Genomic DNA, 18,642 nt, shown 5'->3' on the forward strand with positions numbered 1-18,642 from the left:
TTGTATTTTAGAGAGTTTGTATTTTATCACACCCTATATATATATATATATATACCTATATATATATATGTATATATATATATATGGTTGCGTTAGTGTGCTAACTAATTTACCGTAATAACTAATAACTTTCAATTTTGTATATTAAAATTATCAACACAAAAATATAATTATATCAATACAACATGTAAATTTAAATATCAACACAAAGACATAAGTTTATCAACACAAAAAGATTGATAAATTTATGTTTTTGTATTGATATTTATAACATACAAGATTGATATTTAGTTATCAGTTATTACTGTAAAAAGTTAGTATTTGATCACACCTCTGTATATATATGTATGGGCTAGAAAGGTGGTGACATTGATGAGAAGAGGGGAAAAGAAAATAAAGAGGGAAATAAAGTTAAGAGTATGGGTAGTAGATTAATTAAGCAAGACCAAATGATGAGGTGAGGTTGACTTGAGATTTTTCCTATCTTATAAAGAGAAATGGGAAAGTGATACCCTTCTCTATTCTAGGTCACAAAAGCAAAATTAGTGTATTTGCTTTAATGATATACTACCTAGTTCATTTTCATTTGATTCCTTCTTTTATACCAGCTAGATAGTAGTAATTTTTATTTATATGAGCTTTTATTTAAGATTGATCATTAATGGTGCTCAAATATCATTGACTCTTATGATGACTCGAATATCTAATTTATTAATTGAAGGGTAAATTTTTTACTAATTGAATATATGCGACTTCTTAATATTGAACTTTTTAATTAGTGATGATTCAGTTGTGGCTTTTATGAGAGTCGTTATTTCGATGAGTCGTAACTGCCTAATATTTAATTTTTCTTGTATTTTTTGGATGGTATATCGGTTGGATTCATAAATATCGTGACTCTTATTTCTCGTGTCATACGTTATGCCAATGGTCTTCACGTAAATGGTGCTAACCACTTTGTCACATATATCATATACATGTCAATCGAGACCTACTCGATAAGCGAGTTAATAGGCCGTAAATTTATCGGATTTAGAATTTTCAAGCTCGAACACCTTAATTTAATGGATTTAGATGTATTCATATTTTTAAAAAATCAATTAATTAATCATCCCTCTAGCTTTTGGGGTGTAATTTTATTAAATAAAATATTAATAAATCGAAGCAGTTTTGGAGTGGTATATAATATTCTAGTATGTGATTTAAATTCACTCAAAAATCAATAACACACACACACACATATTTATATAAATTCATGCGTATGGTTGGGTAGTCTAATCAAACTGCTTAAATTTCTTGCTTTCATGATAACTTGTCGTCGTTTATATGCTTTTCTTTTCGGTGGCTCTCTCTCTACAAAGAGGAGAGAGAAAAGAATGTTAAGAAGCTAAAAACAAAGCTCCTCCAATCCCAAAACATGAAAATGCAAACACACTTTTTCCTTTTCATTGCAGCAAAAATGCGGATGTGGTGTGTCGCCTCACACCTACTCAATGCACTCTTTTTTATCAGTGTGTTGAAACTTTCAAATAAAAGAATATAAATATACATAACAAAATGCTAAAATAATGGAGTACTATTAGTATAAAATAAAATTACAATATATTCCAAACAACAAAATCTACATGCATGAATGAATTATGAAACGAATGTATTATTGGGAACCGTTGAGTTTCCCAAATAGTGTAATTCCACCAACTAACTTTTTTATCACATTTTTTAAAGAAATAAATAAATTATTGCACTAAAGAGATACTCCACTCTCGTTTAATATTGCAATCTATCCATCAAAATTAAAATTCTATTGTTTTACTTTTCGTTAAGAGAGAGATATTATCATCACATAAATAAATAATTTAATTTAAGTGAGGAAAGTTTTTGGGAAACTTAAAAAGTGCAGTTCGTGATTAAATGGTACGTAGACGGCATGGGGGCAGAAAAGAGTATATAAAGAATGTTCTAACATTTTTTTAAAACTTAAACAATATTCAATCAAGTAGTACTAGTTTTTAGCGGTGGCAGCAAAAGATTAGTAGAGGCTGAACTAATTATACAACATTTTTTAAAAAAATATTACTACTAATTTGATTTGAGTTAAACATAGTTTTTTAATAATTTATACAGATTTAATCATAAATTACAAGAAAATTAAATAGTAAAGGCTTGAAGCTCGCTCCTACTGAGCTTTTAGTGGTTCCGCCCAAGGTTTTTAGTAATAGTAGCTTGTAAATTAGAGTTTCAACCAAACATTGATGAAAAATGACTTAAATTAGCAAAATCAACAAGAGTTGTCTCTCTTCTACTTCTTTGAGCCCGTTCAATCTAATGTCACTCAAGTTATCTATTATTTGACTCGACAAGAGAAGGGGAACTTCAAACACTATCCTTTTACCTACAAATTTGTTATAATCTAAACACACAAATAATCACGAATATAACAAAGACAACATACAAGAATTGTTTACCAATTTAATACGGTATGTATCTAAGTATGGAGGAATGTCACATCAGAGATTTCAACATTAATTTTCGAATACAATAGGAATCATGTTATGCCTAAATATATATGTACGACCTTACAAGTCTATATCATGATGTTACGGACTCAATTCTCATATCGGTTGTGAGAACAACTGATGTGGGGTATATAGATTAAATGGGTTCTCTCTCCTAACAGGCTAGTCTTTTGGGATGAGTTCTCCTGTTTGGTCTGTATCAATTGATGCTTTCATTGAGAGCTCAAACGGCTCGGAGTGGTGGCCGGACAACGAACTCGCCGTGACCAACGAGTACGTTTGGGGCCGCTCGGAGTGGTGACCCACGGAGTGGTGGCCGGGCAAAGAATCCGCCGTGACCAACGTGGCCGTGACCAACGAGGACGTTGGCCCTTAAAGGAGGGTCGTATGTTACGGACTCAATTCCCACATCGGTTGTGAGAACAACTGATGTGGGGTATATAGATTAAATGGACTCTCTCTCCTAACAGGCTAGTCTTTTGGGATGAGTTCTCCTGTTTGGTCTGTATCACATGATCATGGACTGATTCACTTCTTTTCGAGTTTCATACTCCAACAATACCGAGTAGCTAGAACAGTAGTCTCTTCCCGAGCTTCCAATCATGTGTAGAGTTGTGCACTTTGTAGTATGTTCTACAAATATTGAAGTCTACATCAATCAAAGTCCTAAATTTCTAAAATCCCAGATACAAAGGGTCAACATATTATGTGGAATAATCATACAAATCTTGAAATTTGAAGATTATACAACGTGATCATGGCACTTGTCCGAAGACTTGTTTACAATAAGAGAAGAATATAACTGTAGCTTTTATTGTTATAAGTAGGCTCCCTCCCATCAATCACGAAGTTGTTATCTTTGCCTTGTTGGAATCAAATTAATGATTCACACATAAATCATACAAGTTGAATAAGATTGATAAACAAGCGGAAGCGTACATGGATTCGGATTCATGATGTGATGTTCTTGATGATTCGTGAAGTTGGTCTTCCAAGTGTCAACGCTTTTACAGAGAATATGTTTTCTGTATTCTGTAACATTGATAGGAATGGGAATCTATCGATGTATTTATTATGTTGCACTTGGGGACCATAACCCCGTATTTAGAGAACGAGTCCCTAACTTCATTATAACTCTAATTTCACCCATAATAAAATTAAAGCTATCAAAAGTAGTATCTGCACAATAGTCCTCATACTTTTATAGATGATCGTTTGACCCTATAAGTTATATTAACTTAGTAGATCACGTAATCGGGTCATTCAATAAATAGTCATAAATATTATACAATCTTTAAGACTATTATGTTGGACCATATTAAAATGTTCCAACAATCTCCCACTTGGGCCAACATAAAAGTCACCAAATGATTGTACATTACTAAAGTTGCGCGCTTACTATTTATATTAATCATCTTTACCGATCCGGTCTACTAAGCATGTTAATATAGAACCAAAGAAGTTTAAGTCACAACACGTATACATGACTAAACTCATCAGTGATCACAAATATCAACACATCCAGCAACACAAATCAAAATATGAGTGTGCAGCATGAAAATTACATGCTATGTGATCTTTTGCATGTCTATTTCCAACTGGTCCTCTGAAACTATAGTGAGATCAGAAAATACCAAAGCATAATTCAAAGTAACTAAACCAAAGTAACTGAAGTGTGCACTTAATAATTGAAATTCAATATCATTACATATATGAACATAAACTCCCACTAAACCAAAGTATCACAAGGTCGAACACCCATGTGAAATACATGCTCATGAAAGACCGAAGGCGGTAAACCTTTAGTGAAAGGATCCGCAAGCATGGAAGTCGAACCTAAGTGTTCAATTTGCAATTGTCTACTCTGAATTCTATCCTTAACAGCAAGGAACTTGATGTCAATGTGTTTAGACTTCGACGAGCTCCTGTTGTTGTTGGAGTACATGACTGCGGACTTATTGTCACAATATAACTTGAGTGGTCTTTCAATACTATCCACAATTTGCAGTCCTTGAATAAAGTTTCGCAGCCATACTCCATGTTGTGATGCCTCAAAACAAGCTATGAATTCTGCTTCCATTGTAGAGGTGGCTATCAATGTTTGTTTAACACTTTTCCAAGATATAGCCCCTCCGGCTAGCATGAACACATAACCTGACGTGGATCTACGACTGTCTTGGCATCCCGCGAAATCCGAATCAGAATACCCAATGATCTCAAGCTGATCCGATTTCCTATAAGTGAGCATATAATCCTTTGTTCTTTGCAGATACCGCAAAACACGTTTGACTGCTTTCCAATGATCCATACCGGGATTACTCAAATATCTGCCTAGCATGCCTACTATGAACGCAATATCCGGACGCGTGCATACTTGTGCATACATAAGACTTCCCACAGCAGATGAATAGGGATGTAATTCCATTTCCTTTCTTTCAAGCTCATTTCGGGGCATTGATTTAAACTGAATTTATCACCTTTAGCCACAGGGGTATCTCCTGGTCTACAATCTTTCATGCCAAATCTTGCCAACACTTTATCGATGTAGCTCTTTTGTGATAATCCAAGTACACCTAGGGAACGATCCCGATGTATTTGGATTCCTAATACAAAAGAAGCATCACCAAGGTCTTTCATTTCGAATTTTCTTGAAAGAAATTTCTTGGTGTCATGTAATAAATCTACATCGTTGCAAGCAAGTAGAATATCGTCGACATATAGAACTAGGAAAATGAATTTGCTCCCACTGAACTTATAGTATATGCATTCATCAACAGGATTCGTCTCAAAACCAAATGAGACGACAACTTGATGAAATTTAACATACCATTGACGAGACGCTTGTTTAAGACCATAGATGGATTTCTTAAGTTTGCATACCATCTTCTTTGGGTCACCAGACACAAAGTTTTCAGGTTGCACCATATAAATCGTTTCTGTAATGTCGCCATTAAGAAACGCTGTCTTTACATCCATCTGTTGTAGCTCCAAATTAAAATGAGCCACTAGTGCCATGATTATTCTGAATGAGTCTTTCGTTGAAACTGGAGAGAAAGTCTCGGTAAAATCGATGCCTTCTTTTTGAGTAAAGCCTTTTGCTACAAGACGAGCCTTATATCTTTCCACATTGCCTTGCGAATCCCGTTTGGTCTTAAAAATCCACTTGCAACCAATGGGTTTTGCACCTTCAGGCAATGGGACAAGATCCCAAACGTCATTGCTTTGCATAGACTTAATCTCTTCAATCATAGCATCGATCCACTTTTGAGCATTAGGGCTTTCAATGGCTTGACGAAAAGTGACTGGGTCATCTTCCATCACTCCAATGTCTACCTCATGCTCTTGGAGATATACAATATATTCATCTGTAGATATTGCAGGTCTCCTCACTCTAGTGGATCTTCTTAGTAGCACTGCTTCGTCATGTTCTTGAGGAGGTTGAGGTTGTTCTTCATGTTGTAGTTCGGGAGGCGGAACAGGAATTACAAGAGTCTCGTCTTGTTCTGGAATGAAGGGAAGTGAAATTACTTCCTCTTCAAAGACAACATTCTTCATACCATCTTCCCCCCCAAACTCAACTTCCTCAAAGAACCTTGCATTATTCGTCTCAAAAAATGATCTAGTTGTGGGATCATAGAACTTGAAACCCCTTGACCGCTCAGGATAACCTACAAAGTAACAACTTACCGTTTTAGAGTCCAACTTATGCTCGTGTGGCCTATAAGGCCGAGCTTCTGCTGGACAACCCCAAACATGTAAATGACCTAAGCTGGGCTTTTTGCCCGTCCATAATTCATAAGGGGTTACGGCAGTTGCTTTAGTAGGTACACGGTTTAGGATGTATGTTGCGGTCTTAAGTGCCTCTCCCCAAAGGGATTCTGGCAAAGTAGAATGACTAATCATGCTTCTAACCATATCCTTGAGGGTTCTATTTCGTCTTTCAGCAACACCATTCATGGTAGGACTACCAGGCATTGTGTACTAGGGGACGATTCCACATTCCTCAAGAAATCTAGCAAAGGGTCTTGGATGTTGTTCACCTTAGCCGTCATATCTACCATAGTATTCTCACCACGGTCAGATCTGACGTTCTTAATTCTTGCCAAGTTGATTTTCAACTTCATCCTTATAACTCTTGAACGTATTCAATGCTTGAGATTTTGCACTTATGAGATATAAATAACCATATCGGGAATAATCGTCTATGAACGTAATAAAATATCGTTGTCCATTCCAAGAAGCAGTAGGGAACGGTCTACATATATCTGTATGGATAAGTTCTAAGACGTCTGTAGTTCGATTGGCTTCAAATCTCCTAATGTTTGTTTGTTTCCCCTTAATGCACTTAACACAGACTTGAAAGTTTGGCATATTGGGAATGGTAAGAATTCCATCTGACACAAGTATTTCTATTCTCCGTTTGGAGATATGACCCAGACGTTTGTGCCAAATTGTGGCAGAATTCTCACTCATTAATTTACGCTTTGTACCTTGTGAGTTCACATGCAGGGCTTCATTAAATGAAGTAATAGTATTAAGCAAATAAAGATTATCACCATAAGAAAGAGAACCAGTGCCAACCAAAGTTGAATTTAGATAAAGACTAAATTTACTATTTCTAAATGAACAAGTATAACCGAATTTGTCCAATACAGAAATAGAAATTAAATTCCGTCTAAATGACGGTACAACAAAAGTCTGTTCTAAATCCAAATAACAACCAGTTTTTAGTAATAATCTAAATGTGCCTATTGCCTCCACTTCAACTTGTTTGCCATCGCCCACATAGATGAATCTTTCAGCATCAATCGGCTTTCGGCACTGGAGGCAACCCTGCATGGACACACTTATGTGAGTAGTAGCACCAGAATCTAGCCACCAAGTATGTCCAGGTACAGAAGCTAAATTAACTTCTGAACAAACATAAGTGAAAGATGTACCCTTCTTCACGCGCCAAGCGTGATATTCTTCACAATCATTCTTCTTGTGTCCATCTTTCTTGCAAAAGAAGCAAACTGAACCTGATCTTTCCTTCTTAAACTGTTTTGCAGATGGACCCGCAACATTTCTGGAGGAATCGGGAAGAATCCTCTTCCCCTTAGCGAACTCGGAAAGAATCCTCTTTCCTTTGTCCTTTCCTCGTTTACCCCTATAGCTTGTTGCTAAGTGAGCACTTTCTGTCTTACTTTGCTTCAACCTCTCTTCCTCTTGAACACAATGAGAAATCAACTCATTCAATGACCATTTATCCTTCACAGTATTGTAACTAACTTTGAAGTGATCAAATTGATGAGGAAGAGATATCATAACCAAATGCACTAATTGATCATCACTGATCGTCAAATTAAGTGCCGTAAGCTTTGAAGCAGTGTTTGACATTTCCATAATGTGCTCCCGAATTTCCCCTCGGCCATTATACCTCATAGTCACAAGTTTATGCATCAATGAAGCCGTTTCGGCCTTTTCATTGCTTGCGAAATTCATATCAATGGCCTCGAGGAATTCCTTAGCAGTTGCTTCTTTCGGGACAGTACCGCGAAAGTTTTCAGGGATGGCATGTTGCATAATCATAAGACTCATGCGATTGGAGTGTTCCCACCTCTCAAAATTCCGTTTATCCTCATCGGAACTTTCATCAGTAAGAGGGGCGGGTTGCTCCGTTCGAAGTGCATAGTCTAAATTTGCAATCCCCAAACCAATCAATACCTTGCTTCTCCATGATGCATAGGTATTGCCTTTAAGTACAGGAATGGAATTTAGAAAACCAATAGCAGATTCTTGAGCTAGCAAAGAACAAATATAACAAGTAGGACAATAATTAGCTCACGGAAATAATAAGTAAATAAATTAAATAATGACAATTCCCATTTCAAGATGTCGGCACAACATTAATATTTCATCTTTGGACAAAATAATAACTCGCAAGTGACATCTTAATACATAGTAATCAAGTATAGATAATCATTTCCTGTCAAACAATAAGTCTTCCTTTGGGCCGACTTAGTGTCCACAATGACTTAAGGATAATCTCATATTATTACCACAAAGTACACAAGAAACACGGCCAAATAACAATCTTCCTTTGGGCCGATTAACTATTCGCATGTATTTCAAGTATACAAATAACCTATACATTCCAAATAAATTAATCTACACATCAGAGCCCACTTTGGCGAGTTAATGCTTTAATTAACTCATTTAGAATAATAGACAACAAAAACTTAAGTCATTATTTAATTAATTACTTAAAAACCAAAACAATTAATTACTTTAATTGTATTACAGTTTTAATTTTGGGCTATTTTCTAAACATAATAAATAAGCCCAAAAGGAAAACATTAGCTACTGTTCTCAATTGAAAAGAAATCAACAATTTAAGTTAATTGTTAAATAATTGAGTTACAAAACGTAATAGCAACTGTCGGCTATTAAAATGCATTTGAAAAAATAAATAAACTTTTGTTGGCCAATTATATTTTAGAAAACGACCAAATCACTTTCGTTGCAAAACATCACAACTATTCAGCCCCAAGAAACTGAATTAAAAGTAAACAGACGCGCTGTTTCACAAAACAGGGCCAACGTTTCACCGCCTCAACCGCCGTCAACTGCTCCGACATCGTCGGGACTTGCCGACTCTCCGTTCGTCGGAATAAAAGAATGGCGGTCAGAGAATTTTGGAAACAGGAATGCTCCAGCAAAAATATATATATATATATATATATATATATATATATATATATATATATATATATATTTGACAGATTCAAATTTTGACAGAAATCAGTTTTCAGGCCCGTTCTCGAATGCAGAAATTTAAGAATCCAACATGAAATTTGATGAAGAAGAATTCCACCGACAATTAAAATTCAATTTGATTGATTAAATAATCGCACACAGAACAAGAATTCCTTAACTATACTTATCATATCTCGATTTGCGTGCAGTAAAATTGAATGAATTGAATCAATCAATTTCGGATGAATTGAACAAATTTAAACACAGTTTCGAATTTTCATCCGAACAGATCACATAGTTATCGAATCCAAAACAAAATTATAAATCAACGAATTATCAATTCGTTCCAACATGTATTGGCTCTGATACCAATTGTTGGAATCAAATTAATGATTCACACATAAATCATACAAGTTGAATAAGATTGATAAACAAGCGGAAGCGTACATGGATTCGGATTCATGATGTGATGTTCTTGATGATTCGTGAAGTTGGTCTTCCAAGTGTCAACGCTTTTACAGAGAATATGTTTTCTGTATTCTGTAACATTGATAGGAATGGGAATCTATCGATGTATTTATTATGTTGCACTTGGGGACCATAACCCCGTATTTAGAGAACGAGTCCCTAACTTCATTATAACTCTAATTTCACCCATAATAAAATTAAAGCTATCAAAAGTAGTATCTGCACAATAGTCCTCATACTTTTATAGATGATCGTTTGACCCTATAAGTTATATTAACTTAGTAGATCACGTAATCGGGTCATTCAATAAATAGTCATAAATATTATACAATCTTTAAGACTATTATGTTGGACCATATTAAAATGTTCCAACATGCCTAGTTTCATAGAGGCCATTATTCTCTTCTCCTAAATCCATGTTAGTTGTCCCTTCATTTGGAAAAACCAAAAAAATATTTGAAAATTGAATGATTCTCAAGTCTTCTGATTGGGAACTATTGAGGGAACATATCATATGATAGATTTGACGATATATGTTCTCCATGGAAAAATGTGTGTTCTTATTTATCTCTATTCAAACTATAGCAGTTTGAGATGCAAAGAATTTGACAATTTAGTGTGACTTTTTTTATATCTAAGTTTGACTTTGCTGTCCCTTGATTATGGGCACAACAGTTTCACAAAATATGTGCTCACTAATGTTATCTTCGCTTTGATCTAGCAAATGAGACTATAAAGATTATTGAGTCCCAATTCTATTTTAGGTTTGAGTGTTTTGGCCAGAGCATTGCTTGTGCTCAGATGGTTTTGGCAATTAGGTAAGGGTTTTAGGTTTCAAAGCAAAATTTGTATCTTTGTCTTTTGATATTTGCGATCTTTGGTAAAAGAGAGTGGTTGTGATAGATTTGTGGCGTGCTACATCCAAACCTTTGATTTTGTCTACCTCGATATTGTTACTGTATATTTGTACCGCAATATGTTACTCCATCCGTTCCTTATTAATAGAGACATTTCTTTTCGACACGTAGTTTAATAATAGTGTGTTAAATAGATGGTGGAAAAAGTAAGAGAGAATAACGTAAGAGAGAATAAAGTAAAAGTGAGAATTACTTTTTGCTAAAAATAAAAATGAATCAATTAACTTGGAACTTCCCAAAATAGAAAAATGACTCTATTAACATGGAACGGAGGGAGCATTTTGTGGAGACCTAACCCTTGATTGTTTTGTTGGGAACAATAATGTGCATATCATTTGTCGTTATACTATTATATAAGAGTAGTGATCTAGGAAAACCACTATTTAAATGTATAACTAAAGAACATGAATTTAGTTCACTACACGAAGGAGTGAACCAAAACGTCATTACAATGAACTAAATACTTCACGGAGTAAATACTTCACTATAATGGTGTTTTGGTTCACTCCTTGTTTTCAAATTCATATTGTGAACTAAAACGCCCATATAGTGAACTAGATCGTAATGGTTGAGATTTATTCTCTAATTATGCATTTAATATTAGTTATAATTTGATCATCTTTTAATATATACGTAGATCGATGAGATTGATTATCTCAAACTTGTAAGAATAAGTCTTGGTTAAAATGAAATCTAGAAGATCTAATTCTTTGAGATAGATCGTATATAGTGTACTCTTGATACTTTTGACCGACCGAGAATATTAACTATTCTAAGTTTCTAACACGGCCAACAACGCACACAATTTAGTTATAGTTTTGATGTAGGAATAGTGAATTTAATGAAAGCTCGATTTTCGATACAAATTATAGAAAAACACGTTGATGGAATATCTATACAAGAATGAGACTAGTACGATTGTATGGATAAGAGGTGGTAATATACACTTGATGGTCAAAGAAAAAGGTTGGATGGCATGATAATTAGTTGAGCCCACAAAATGGAACAAAACGGTGGAACTTCATCATTTACCATTTTCCACCACATCACATTCCCTTCTTATGCACGTGTCTGTCGGTCCCATCACTAGCAAATTATAGTATATTTTTTTTGGTCACAACTAGCAAATTATTGTTTTTGTCTCTTAAAACTAAAATATATTTCCTTTTCAGTTTGTTCTCTATAAATAAATTTTTTATTTAAAAAAGTTAATTTCTTTGTAATAAAATAAAATTTATTTTCCACTAAGCACACTTTTCTTTATATCTTACTTTATAAATTTACATTAAAATCCATATTGTTTCAATAGTTCTTATTTTAAGGCATGAAGTGAATATTATTCTTTTAAAATAACTTGAATATCTAATTTATTAATCGAATAACAAAAAGTGAAATTTGAGTACAAGAATATATTGAAACAAAAATATAAAAGTGACACGAATTAACACAATAGAATCAATGAGTGTGAATATAGTAAATGGACAACTATATTCCCTCCGTTCCAAGGTATTTTTAACATTTCTTTTGAGCATAGAATTTAAGAAACTGATTTATTAAAAGTTAAAGTAGAAAGTGTAAAGTAATAGATAGAATAAAGTAAAAAAATGAAAAGAAAATAAAATAATAGAGAGAATAAAGTTTTATAATAAAAGAAATGACTCCACTACCTTAAAATAAATCAAAAAAGAATATAACTCAACTACTTTGATATAGAGAGAGTAGTACAAAATAAAAATTAGTAAAATATATATACATACGACCTACGGGTTGCGTTAGTGTGCTAACTAATTTACAGTAATAACTAATTACTTTCAATTCGGTGTATTAAAATTATCAACACAAAGACATAATTATATCAATACAACATGTAAATTTAAATATAAATACAAAGACATAATTTATCAACACAAGAAAGATTGATAAATTTGTGTCTTTGTGTTGATATTTTTAACATACAAAATTGATATTTAGTTATTAATTATTACTGTAAAAAGTTAGTATTTGATCACACCCCTACACCCTAATATTTTAAGACTAGCAAAAGGTATGTACATATGCATTCGCAATTAAATATATTCATATGATTTTTGTTATATCTCACAGTAATATACTGTATCATTCTATTGCTATTAAATTAAATGTAATGTAGAAATACAAAAGGAAAGGTCTAAATGTACGAAAATTGCAATTAAAATCCCTATTTGTGTTGCAAATTATATTAGTAGTATAAAATATTGTCACATTCGGACTCTTTTCACCATTTATTTTGTACTCCTACTTTATATTTGTAGGCCAAGCTTTGGTGTTTGCAATGGTAAAGGATTAGTGGATGATAAAGTAAAAATGTACTAGTAGCAATTATAGCCTTGGTTGAATATTTATTCATAAATAAATTTAGATTGGCGTCTTCTAGCTTCTTGACTTTATGTTGAAATCCCCATTCTTTATCTTTTTCTATTTCTTCTTAAAAAAAATCTAAAGCATTCCTCTTAAGAAAATGATCGATAATTTTCGTTAAATTAAATCTAAGGTTCCAAATTAAATATAGATACTAAACAAAGCATGTCATACGTTAATCTAGCAATAAAATGATTAATATTCAAAACTAAGAATCTCGAATTTGAATCCACGAAATTATAAACCACAGATTAAAATATATATAAATAATGGAAACAAATAAAAATCTATAGATCACTAGCGGATCCACATTTGGGCTTAAGGGGCCCATGTGTAGTACTTTTAGCTATACACATTTAATTGTTAACCAACATGAAGAATTCCAATTAGGTATTTCGGATTTGAGTTTATTATAACACGACTTTTAAATTTTTGTCTATTATAAAAAAAAAAGTTCCAATTTGGGACATTAGTTCTTTTTATATATTTCATTCTCTTTAATAAATAAATTTTATATAAACTAACTTTCCATACACATTTTCGTGAGAACACCGTTTTAAGTCGCAAGATATATTTTAACTTTATGTTTATATTTTCCAATAAATTTAGTATAACCTAACTTTCCTTAAGTATTTTTCGGGAGAACACCTTTGATTTTTTAAATCACAAGATATATTTCCGTGCAGTTACGAGTTTACGTTTATCTCAAAATAACTCTCGATTTATGTTCTATTCTCTTCTAATTAATGTGATAATGTGATAGTATACATTAAGGTGTCTTCTCTTTTTTCGATGAAGCAAAATTAGGGTTTAGCTTTAACTACTTCTTCTTCTAACGTGAGTTGTAAGGTTTTATTTACAATTTCGTTTGCTCTTTACAACAATGATTCGTTGCCGGAGTTTCTACTTGCATAATATCGGCATGTCCTAGTCTTCAAAACTTCACCTTCAGGGTTGGTATATATTTTTAGTAGAGTAGCAATAGCATGACATTGTCGTATAGTACTATTTCCGTTGCTACTTAATTGCCATTTTATGCTTTTCTTACATATACGCAGTTTCTCGACGAATTAGAAGAATTCAAAGTTGAGAGATGGCCACACCAACATTTGAAAATGTTAAAGTTTGAAGGGTCTTGTGCGGCCAATATCATCAAATCGGTGACATAATTTTCAGGTAGTTACAAAGCATTTCAAAAAATACATAGTTGTACTCTGCTTATCTGTATTTTAATGCCCGATCTTATGCATTGAAAACATAGAATGATATATGTTAGGTTTATTGCATAGAATGATAGTTTTGCCGGATAGAATGATACTCTGAGTTGATAAAATGATACTTTTGACTGATAAAATGATAAAATGATACTTAAATAAGATTTTACGTATTTAAATGAGCGAAACTTGTATATCATGGGAAATAAGATTTTACATATAACTGAACCTCATACATACGTGTAACTGAACCTCATACATCTGTATATCATGTGAAATAAGATTTTACGTATTTAAATGAGCGAAATCTGGATACATAAATTTTATCATGAGCGAAATTCAAAAATTAAATAAGCGAAATGACATATTTACCCTCTGCGCCTTTTTTATGAAGGAAAGCTAAGTTGGAATCTAGACCACGTTATTTTAAAAATGTGTGGTCCAGATTTAGTTATAGGGTTATTACGGAAATTGGGGTTATCATTATAATGCACCCCTATACATATATATATATATATATTAATGCACAATATATTTTACCATAAATGTTTATATATACGAGGGTAGTGATAAAATGCAAACTCTAAATATTGACAAACTCCAAACTATGATTTGGAACGTTAGAAAATGTCAACAAATGACAAAATAACAGCAACAAAAAATGTCAACACATTATCAATACAACGTCAACCGTTGACACTGTGTTGACATTTTTTGTTGCTGTTATTTTGTTATCTGTTGACATTTTCTAATAGTCCAAATTATAGTTTGGAGTTTGTACAATATTTAGAGTTTGCATTTGATTATATGCTATGTATATATATTAGTAGTATTTTTTTCACCCTTAAATATAAACAAAAGAATCCTTTATAGTAAAAATATATTTTGCATTAATATTTTCAACCTATAATATAAAGAAGGGGAACAAATAATTCTTTTATAGTGAGATATATTGTGCACTAATACTTTCACCACATTGCAGTCGTCAGCCTGGGATTGTACCAAATGAACATTTAATATGAGGAGTAGTATTTAATTTTAAATGAGAAGCAAAAGAAGAGCTAAATTATCATTCTTTTCTGCAACAACTCCTCTGCATTCAGTTGTTGCGAACTGAAGACTGAAGAGTGATCGATTAGTGGACGTGGACTTACTATTATTATGCAATGAATATTTATATTATAAATAATTGATATAAAAAATAAATAGTCAAACTTTCTATTATTATAATCAAAGTCGGTATTATTACTTATTACTACTACAACAAACTAATGTTTCCAAATGATAAACCACTTATATCACTAAGGCCTTTTAACAAAATTCAGGCTATATAATTCACAGTTATATAGTGAAGTAAATGCATAAGAATCACAAATATAAATGTCACGATCGCCCTTTTAGGGTCAATAAATATGAGCGATCGTAATTAAGAGAAATTAATAAACCGTTGAAATGAACTAGTGTTTCAATAACGAGCTTGACCAACAATCAATATTCAAAGAAAACGACCAAGAGTGTGACATAAACTGGTAAAATTCCATGTATTCAAAATTTGTTTGATTTCGTGCAGCCGTCGCCGGGAGGAGCCGCTGCTTTCGCGTACCCGCCGTCGCTGCCGGGAGGTGCCGCCTCCGGTCAGCCCCCGATTCCTCCCCGATGGTAAGTCCTTTATTTGATTTCGTGAATTAAAATTTGTTTCTTTAGTTTAGTTTGCTTCGATTCATTCGATTAGGAGATATATCGCAGATTGTGGCAACAGTAGGGTGAAATATATATGGATGCAGTAGTATGACATTGGAAATTTGGATGGGAGAGGGGTATGCCTTCGATTTGCAGACGGATTTTGAAAGAGTAGATGATGAATCTTTTCCCGATTTTAGTTCTGGTTGACTGTAGAGAACAGTGAATGAGTTGATTTCAGAGCATGTAGAATAGAGAGAAAAATTCTGCAGAGTTTACCTTGAATTGAAGTTGTGAAGAAGAAGGCTTGGTTTTCTTGCTGCAGAGGACGTGTAGAATAGGCAGACTGAATTGATTTGGTGATTAAATTAGAGGGATGGGTGGTTTGGATGTGGGAGAGATTTAAAGAAGTGGGGAGAGAGGGGAGAACGGTTTTGACGTGTGTTAAGGGGAGGAAGGATTCGAAATTCCTCTTTCTTTTTCTTCTTTGAATTAATTTGAATTTATTTGGTATTTATTTGCAGATCACGGAGGAGGAATATCTTTACAGAATCTTTAATTAAATAAAATTACAGCTGATTGACGATCAAATCAACTGGGAAAATAATTCACGGTCCTTTATAATTATTTTAAATTGTGCAGTCCACAATTTATTTATCACGGACTGGATTTTTTATAATATTTATTTAATTTATCGGATCCAACACGGAATTGAGTCCAATAAATATTCCTCGCGGACAGAAATTAATTAAATTCGCGCAGTCATTTATTTCACAAATCTCTAGCTCTAATAATAAATGATCAATTATTCAAAGCAGTCACGTCACATATTCAACAAAGTTGACCCAGTCAAAATTCCAACTCAAAATTAGGTCACGAAAAGTATCCAACAACAATTCCACTCGACAATTAATCCCCGGACTTCGCGACATTGAAAACATTAAATGCAAGTACTTTAGGGTTCGAAAATTAGGGTTCCGAAAAACAGGGCTTTACAATAAATAGGATAAACACATTTTTTTTATCTATAGTGTATATCCATACACGTGTATAAGAGGGAATTACATTTTAAGTTTTTGGACATTATAGTAATATTATCCGTTGTTCGTATGTTCTAAAATTATCACAAGATATTTTGTAGACATTAATATAATATCGGTAGAAGAATTTTTGTATTTTTTAAACTAATATACCCTCTAGACTATAAGAATTAATTATATTTATTTAAGAGAAAAGAACCATTAGTATGTTCCTTCATTTTTGTTAAAGATAAAGTATTTTTCATGATGAGCAATTATTTATCATATATTTTGACAATTTGTTTTAAGAGGGGGTGTATAGAATATAAATAAATGAACCTAGAGTTATTGATCAGTATAAATATATAAGAGAAAAGTTGTTTAGTCCAATAAGAGTTTTAAATGAGAAATTTATCAAAGAATTAAATGATAATTTATCCAAAAGAAACCGAAAATAACGATTGGGTGTACACAAAGGGATGAGTATTATTGTTGATGATGGCATGGTCCAATTTGTGTTGGAGGACATTATTCGGAACAGTTGGGATATTTGGATTTGATGTGTGGTGTCGGCTGAAGTTGTAGTAGTTATCTCTAATATCACACAACACGTGTCGACCGTTCATGGATGACACGCTAGCAGCCAGCCAATTCCCTCCCCTCCCCTCCCCTCCCCACCACCACCACCACCACCACTAGTCCACCACAGCTTATCACGAACAACGGTTGGTTGGTATGGTATCCCTCTTAACTCATTTCATTCTTTTCCACAAATAAAATAAAATAAAATAAAATAAAATAAAATAAAATAAAATAAAATAAAGAGTAAAGGCCAAAATTGGTCCTGAACATATAGCCATTTTACGATTTTGGTCCTAAACATTATCTTTTAGATTTTTTTGTCCTGCACATATGGACATTTGATCATTTTGGTCCTGCACATATGGAAATTTGATCATTTTGGTCCCCCGTCAACATTTTCGTTAAAAACTAACGGTCAACATTATCTTTTGGATTTTTTGGTCCTGCACATATGGATATTTGATCATTTTGGTCCTGCACATATGGAATTTTGATCATTTTGGTCCCCCGTCAACATTTTCGTTAAAAACTAACGGTCAACGGCCGATTTTTGACTAAAACAATGGGTTGGGTCGGGTCGTGTTTGGGTCGGGTTTGGGTTACACGTTAAGAAAAAAAATAATTATTTTTTATTAATTAAAAAATTATAAAACTTTAATTTTTAGTTATTTTTGTTGATTAAAAATATTATAACGACTAAAACATGATGTTATTATACGATTTAAACATGATATTACACAATAAAATAAAAAATTACCAAATTAAAATAATCATTTTTTAATCAAAATAATAAAATTAAAGTATATTAATATTAAATCTATATAATAAAATTAAATAATTAAAAAATTATTTTTAATAAAATCTAAGCATAATATTTTCTTCAAATTCATGAAAAAATTAATTAAAAAATACTATACTTTAATTTTATTAATTAAAAAATATTAATTAATTTTTTAAGAATATTATGCTTAGATTTTAACGAAAATATTATGCTTAGATTTTAAGAAAATATTATTTTTTTCTTAACGTATAACCCAAACCCGACCCAAACACGACCCGACCCAACCCATTGTTTTAGTCAAAAATCGGCCGTTGACCGTTAGTTTTTAAC

At 32.8% G+C, this 18,642-nt stretch overlaps 1 protein-coding gene across 1 annotated transcript; it reads right to left on the reverse strand.

Moving 5' to 3' along the window:
* Nucleotides 1–7,245: 7,245 nt before the first annotated feature.
* LOC121755205 lies at nt 7,246–9,777 on the reverse strand. Its single transcript, XM_042150490.1, has 3 exons — nt 9,702–9,777; nt 7,457–8,299; nt 7,246–7,349 (listed from the first exon to the last, which is right to left on the reverse strand). Exons 1-3 carry the CDS (start codon nt 9,715–9,717, stop codon nt 7,321–7,323), a joined length of 888 nt encoding a protein of 295 aa, XP_042006424.1. The 5' UTR covers nt 9,718–9,777; the 3' UTR covers nt 7,246–7,320.
* Between the last annotated feature and the right edge of the window lie 8,865 nt (nt 9,778–18,642).

Source organism: Salvia splendens, chromosome 11, assembly GCF_004379255.2.
Source record: "Salvia splendens isolate huo1 chromosome 11, SspV2, whole genome shotgun sequence".
Taxonomy (NCBI): domain Eukaryota; kingdom Viridiplantae; phylum Streptophyta; class Magnoliopsida; order Lamiales; family Lamiaceae; genus Salvia; species Salvia splendens.

Excerpts from the sequence above, each read along its gene's own strand:
- LOC121755205 (XM_042150490.1), bottom strand. Across the intron at positions 7,350-7,456 it reads CGCTTGGCGCGTGAAGAAGG|GGTTGCCTCCAGTGCCGAAA; the intron begins GTACATCTTTCA and ends GTGTCCATGCAG.